This window comes from Brachyhypopomus gauderio, unplaced genomic scaffold (assembly GCF_052324685.1).
Source record: "Brachyhypopomus gauderio isolate BG-103 unplaced genomic scaffold, BGAUD_0.2 sc71, whole genome shotgun sequence".
In the NCBI taxonomy this organism is placed as follows: Eukaryota; Metazoa; Chordata; class Actinopteri; order Gymnotiformes; family Hypopomidae; genus Brachyhypopomus; species Brachyhypopomus gauderio.
This window is the reverse complement of record NW_027506892.1, coordinates 507,817-514,278: the sequence shown is the minus strand read 5'-3', so window position 1 is coordinate 514,278 and position 6,462 is coordinate 507,817. Positions and strand designations below refer to the sequence as shown.

Here is a 6,462-nt window from a genome sequence, read left to right as displayed (position 1 = left end):
TAGTCTGATAGACCAGCCTAGTCTGTTAGACCAGTGCGAATATATATTCTGTACAGTTTGTTTGTCTTCCTAGTTAAGGACATTGTAACAGAGAGAATGAAAGAGAGAGTGAGAGAGAAAGAGAAAGTGAGAGTTGTTTCCCCTACTCAGAAACATGAAGTTTGCCCTCCGATGGGAGCTGCATTGTTCAAAAAGCCCTTCACTGCGGTCAGACATGTTTAGGTGTGTGTGTGTTTATACCAGATACACTCCTTTACCTTACACGCCAAACAGTATGATTTATAGATTTACAGCAACTGTGTGTTTTTACTGTACATAAACTGGCAAGCCAAAATTCACCCTCACACCAGCTAAACACACGCACACACACACACACGCACACACATACACAGAAGGGCCCATTCAGTATGGTGTAGGGGGGACAGGTCTCCGGCCTGTATCAATATAACAGCTATAATACTTCTTCAAGCATTGCTATTGGTCAAATCAGGACTGGCTATTTGTCTGCATGTTAGCAGTCAAACATTTGAGTGTTCTGTTCTGGCCTGCTGCTCAGCTCAGCTTGATGGCATAAGTTTTTGGACATGGCCAAAGCACTGCTGAAATCTCGTTCATCTGGGAACTACTGAAGTCTGCTGAGAGATTTTCATGAGCATGCTGAATTAGACGCCCTGACCCACTGACCCACATGCTTATAAAGTTCATTACATAAGAAGGGTTCTCTGCTCACCCGTGAACTGTTGGCGAAGACAGAAACGCTAAACACTTCACCTTAAAGGAATCCCCCAAACAACAGCTTACCCACGGCAGACTGGTGTATAAGGTAACTACAGGAAGTCGGATAATTACCGGAGGAAAAAATGTTCCTGCACTGAGACAATCACCAGCCAACCACCCGTCCCATGACAACTAAACAACTAAACACGACCCAGCAATGGTGCGCAATGGGCATTGATCAAGGATTTCTACCCATTTCTTATTACTTAGTGGCATTTTATTGCTATTGATACAACCTCCCTGTTGATATCACATAATGGTCAAAGACAAGATTTTTAGCACTTTCCTGTAGTAATATCAACCCATCATTAAAACGTTCGTGTTATCCATCCATGTTTGTTAGCAACAAAAAAAACGTTAAACCAAGCCATTCAAATGCCATGTAAGCTTTATTGTGATATGATAGATTCTACAATACAGTGAAAAAACAGACAAATGTGACATTTTACTAGGACAGAATGCAAAGCAATGTAACCAAGTAAAATGAAGAAACAATGCTATTATGCTTTGAAGGAAAAAAACAGGCACAATTTATAATATAGCCATTAGAAATACATGCTTCAGACCTTATTTTAACAGTCCTAAGAAAATAACTCTTCAAACGTACAATCATCCCTGTGCTTCCTTATGATGCCGTAACCCTACACATCTTTTAGCATGACGAAACCTGAAGATCAAAGCTTCCTGAAAAGTTTGAAACCAGTGCTACCAGTAAAGTAGGGGGAAAAGAAAATTAAAAATAAATAAGCAACCATTAACAAAAATATCAGAACCTGGTACTTAAGAATATCACACTTAATTTTTGGTTTTTCTAAGTGGTTAATTTCCAGCAGTTGAGACCTCCATGATTGCGACTGTACATGACACACGGCGGAGCTCTGAACTAAAGGACTTTTATTTTGGCGCACAGTGCCGGCGACACTGTCTTTGCTTGCTTTCTGTGATTCTGTCTGTTTGTTGATTCTCCTGGTGCAAAAGTTCTGTCAGGTGAATCCAGCTCACCGCTATACAACACTAAACTGGGACCAGCACAACACTAAACTGGGACCAGCAGTTTTGGCCTCAGCCACGGAACCAGAACGGAGAAGAAGCTCTTCAGAGAAGAATACAAAAGCTCATTTCACCACTACGGTACAAGACGGCCAAAGAAGCAAAAGTAAAAGAACATAAAGAAGGAAAGACAGAGATAAGCTAGTCAGCAAACAACTAAACATCACAAACAATGAGAGAAAAACCAACCACACACTCACACACACTCATCCCTTCTCACACACACTCTCACACACTCATGCACACAAAAAGCCAGAAATACAGTCAACAAAAGTGCTTCAAGTCAGGGAAGTAAAGGAACTAACCCAGTAGAAATATGTATATAAAACCTTAAATATGTTACTTTATGTACAAAAACTGAGACAGGGACAATGTCTTGTCTGTAACTTTTGCTGTTATTTTTTTTCAAGTAGGATATCTCTACAAATATCTTGTTTGCATTGACTTTGATTAAAAGGTCATGTGACCAGACTGACCTTAATGGTGATGAATGCTAACTGAGGGTTTGTCTCGGACTCATCTCCTTATCTAACCAACTCCCAGAGCATCTTAATAATCCATTTGGATTTATAGAAATCTACATTATACAACAATCTTTCTTAATATTGGAAGAAATCCCACCCTTTCCATTAGAATAACTAAAAAAAACAAACAACAAAACACACCCCCTTTAATGCTCTGCATAATACAACCACTAATGTTTATAATAAGTCCGACTTTGATAGCTAGAACAACAAAAAATATTGGATCATATGCTTCTGAATATAGTCTTCAGTGGATAAAAGTTCTGTGACATTTTTATTAGTTTTATTTATTTTTTTATTTGTTTTATTCTGGCCCAAATGGGCCACCATAGATGTATTAGATTTATGGAGTCATGCACTGCACAACAGAGGAGAGGGATTATTTTCTCATTTGAAGAGGCACAAGATTCATGTTGCTTAGAGGCAAGTGCGTGGGGCAGGACTGCGAGGATGGAGCTGCTCGGGTGGGTAAAGTGCAGGTGGTGTTAAGGTGGCTGTGAAAGCGAAACCTATGGATTGTGATTGTTTTAATAGCAGCACGTTTTAGTTTTTTTTCGTTTTCGTTACACCCTCCCCTATTTTAAAGAAGGACTTTGATTTTTACATCGCTTTAATTTCTGCCTCTCATCCACATTCTTGATCAAATCGACAAAATTCTAGTGTGTTCAAAACACGCCAGTCTTGCAGCTCTAGAAGGAAAAAGCACCAAAACAGATTAAAACCTGCTTCCGTTAACCGACTCGTGAACCAAAAGGTTAAAGCAGCGGAGTTAATAATCTAAAGGGAGATGATCATGCCAGCTAATCACCTTCATTCAAAGCATGTAATACAATAGCCATGAAAGGCCATGAAAACCAGACAGACAGACAGACGTTTTGCCTCTAAACCCACGAACAAGGCCTCTGCAAAGTGCAAACAAAGTGACTGTATTCAAGTATGACGTAATGAAGCCGCACGCGGCCGACAGCACGCGCGTCCAAACACATGCACGAGCACGCTCGCATAAACACACGAGCCAAAACAAACAAACAAAAAAAACAATATCTGTAGACTTTTATCCATCAGAAACACATGATTCATTTGATAAAAGGTGGCGGTGTGTGTTGTGAGAGGTGCGTGTCAGCACCGCATCCACACCACCATCTGGTGCGTTGAGACATAAAAAAAGACAAATTTAACTTTACTTATTAGTACTGATGCAAAAATGGAACCTGCCACAGATGCCACCACTACCACTAGAAGCTACACGATTCGCATGACTGCGCCTACAGCACCAGGTACGGCTAACACCAGGTACAGCAGGACCAGGTACAGCTAGCACCAGGTACGGCTAGCACCAGGTACGGCTAACACCAGGTACGGCTAGCACCAGGTACGGCTAACACCAGGTACGGCTAGCACCAGGTACAGCAGGACCAGGTACAGCTAGCACCAGGTACAGCCAACACCAGGTACAGCTGTACAGCTAGCACCAGGTACAGCTAGCACCAGGTACAGCTAACACCAGGTACAGCTAACACCAGGTACAGCAGGACCAGGTACAGCTAACACCAGGTACAGCTGTACAGCTAACACCAGGTACAGCTAACACCAGGTACAGCTAACACCAGGTACAGCTAACACCAGGTACAGCTAACACAAGGTACAGCTGTACAGCTAGCACCAGGTACAGCTAGCACCAGGTACAGCTAACACCAGGTACAGCTGTACAGCTAGCACCAGATACAGCTAGCACCAGGTACAGCTAACACCAGGTACAGCCAGCTAACACCAGGTACAGCTAACACCAGGTACAGCTAGGACCAGGTACAGCTAGGACCAGGTACAGCTAGGACCAGGTACAGCTAACACCAGGTACAGCTAGCACCAGGTACAGCTAACACCAGGTACAGCAGGACCAGGTACAGCTAGGACCAGCTCCCGCTCTCGGTTCAAACTGCACTGAACCGCAAGGTCACACAGATTGCACAGTGAAGTCATTCGAGGAAGAGGGGAAAGCAAAGGAGAAGAATCGCAAAATACGAGAGTATAGGGATATATCACGAATGCAAAATGCCACTGCAGTACGTACACTCTGCCTGCTCTCCCACCCCCAGGAATTCATGATACTGCTACATAAGCCCCGCCCCTTTCACAAACCCAACCCAAACTGTCCAACACGTCGATCGTATCTGCCCAGCCTACCCTGACATACCCTCAGCCCAGACCATCCCAGACCATCCCAGACCAGCCCAGACCAGCCCAGACCATCCCAGACCAGCCCAGACCATCCCAGACCAGCCCAGACCATCCCAACACAGAAGGAATGAGCACTCGGAAATGACGTCTCTCTGAGACGGAGGACTGAAATACCCAACAGTAACCCCAGTCTGGTGCGGGGAGATTCAAGAATCCTGCATTAAAAGAAACATTACAAGCACTCTTTCTCACACACTCTCTCTGTCACACACACCTCATCATTCTCCGCTCATCCACAAAGAGAAGAAAGAGTGAGATGGTATCTTCAGGATACTGTTAACAGCTCACGAGGAGTGGTGACACGTTAGGGCCAAACACACCATAACCAGTAACCAGTAGGAACCAGGAAGAGAGGTGGAGGAATTCTTCAAGTCTGGATGTGTACGTCAGAGAGGGGAGTCATGGCCACCACGGACAGCCAGCTGGAATGGGGTTCCCCCCCTCACCCCTCACTCCCCAAATTCCCTCCCATTTTCAGAATGATCCGGTAGAGTCTGTATTCTCAGGAGAGGGTAGTGAGTGTGTGTGTGTGCATGCACACTTGTGTGTGTGTGTGGATGGGTGGGTGTGTGTGGTGTCACTCTGATGTCCGCTACAAAGCGGCCCAAGAGGTCACTGAGCAGAGGGGGGAGTGGGAGGGGCAGTGGGCGGGGCTTCACTCCCAGCCGTTGTCCTTGATCATGTGTGCCAACTCAATGATGAATTTGCCCTCTTTGTATTTCTGACTGCTCTCAAATGCATGTTCCTGTCAAAACAAGAAGACATCAATCTCATTTACTCGTGTATCATGTCAAACTGCAGAAAACAAAAACCTACACATCACAATTACTGCTAGTAAACAAACATGCTGTATGAGACATCATTGGAAGCTACATACCCTACTAATCTATAAGTGTTTAGCACACAAGCTCAGATATATGATATTACACACACACACACAGGATCAAATGAACTAAGTCCTTTTCACTCAGCAGTGCTCGGGACACTCAGAATGTCAAACATATAGCAACCAAGACCAAACACAAAAGTCACAAACTCTCGTGTTTTGAAAGAGCCCTGGAGACTCTGGGCTAAGCTGACACAGGTTGGGCTTCTATGTGGCACTCGTGGTGACATATTTATTATAATTTTAGATTATTCAAATTTGTTTTAGTAGAAATCCCTGATAGTGATGCAACATAAGCCCCAGCTGCACTGTGGTGCCAGTGTGAAGTGGCTCAGTGCAGAAGGTCCGTGTGTGTTCTGACCCACAGGAACCCTGACAACAGCTGCACTCCCAAACCTCCCAGATCCCCAGAGCAGCCTCGTTTGCCCAAGGCCGGCTGCAAGGCTCACGCAGGAGACCATGGAGCCATGGAGTCTACCAGCACTGGACAACTTCAACTGTTCATTTCGCAACATGCACCTACTCTCACCAAAGCCCTGTAGCCCCTACGTGACACTCTGGACTTAATACAGCAGACTGTCACCTCACGTATGGGAACACTTAAATCTCTCGAGGGTTCTGTGTCAGGCCACAGTGACGGGATCGTCCTGCTGGAAAAAGAATGCAAATCTCTCAAGGTAAAATGTTCTGTACTCTCAGAGAAACCGTCATTTGTGAGTTGTGGTCATTCTGGACAGCACAGAGGGTGTGGAATCGGTGGGCTTTCTAACGGGGAAGCTTTGAGAAGCAGTTCCACATCTGTGTGAGGGCTCACCGGTCCGGGGACCCAAGGCCGTTCATTCAGTCCTAATTAAGTCCTCAGGATGTGGGGGGGGGGAGGGTTGATTCATGGGTTTTCCTAATGCTGAGCTCTGTATGGGGGTGTATGGGGGGGGGTTAACACATTATTATATTTATCTCATGGAATATTGAGGGTGTCCAGTTGTG

General features: G+C 44.8%; 1 protein-coding gene across 5 annotated transcripts in view; it reads right to left on the bottom strand.

Moving 5' to 3' along the window:
• Positions 1-1,147: 1,147 nt before the first annotated feature.
• The window catches only part of ypel1 (yippee-like 1), a 19,430-nt gene continuing 14,115 nt past the window's right edge, over positions 1,148-6,462 (bottom strand). For all 5 annotated transcript variants that reach the window (XM_076989835.1, XM_076989833.1, XM_076989832.1 and 2 more), the window contains exon 5: positions 1,148-5,334. In XM_076989835.1, the coding sequence (XP_076845950.1) occupies positions 5,245-5,334 (90 nt within the window). In that variant the 3' untranslated portion in view covers positions 1,148-5,244. The remainder of the gene's footprint in view (positions 5,335-6,462) is intronic.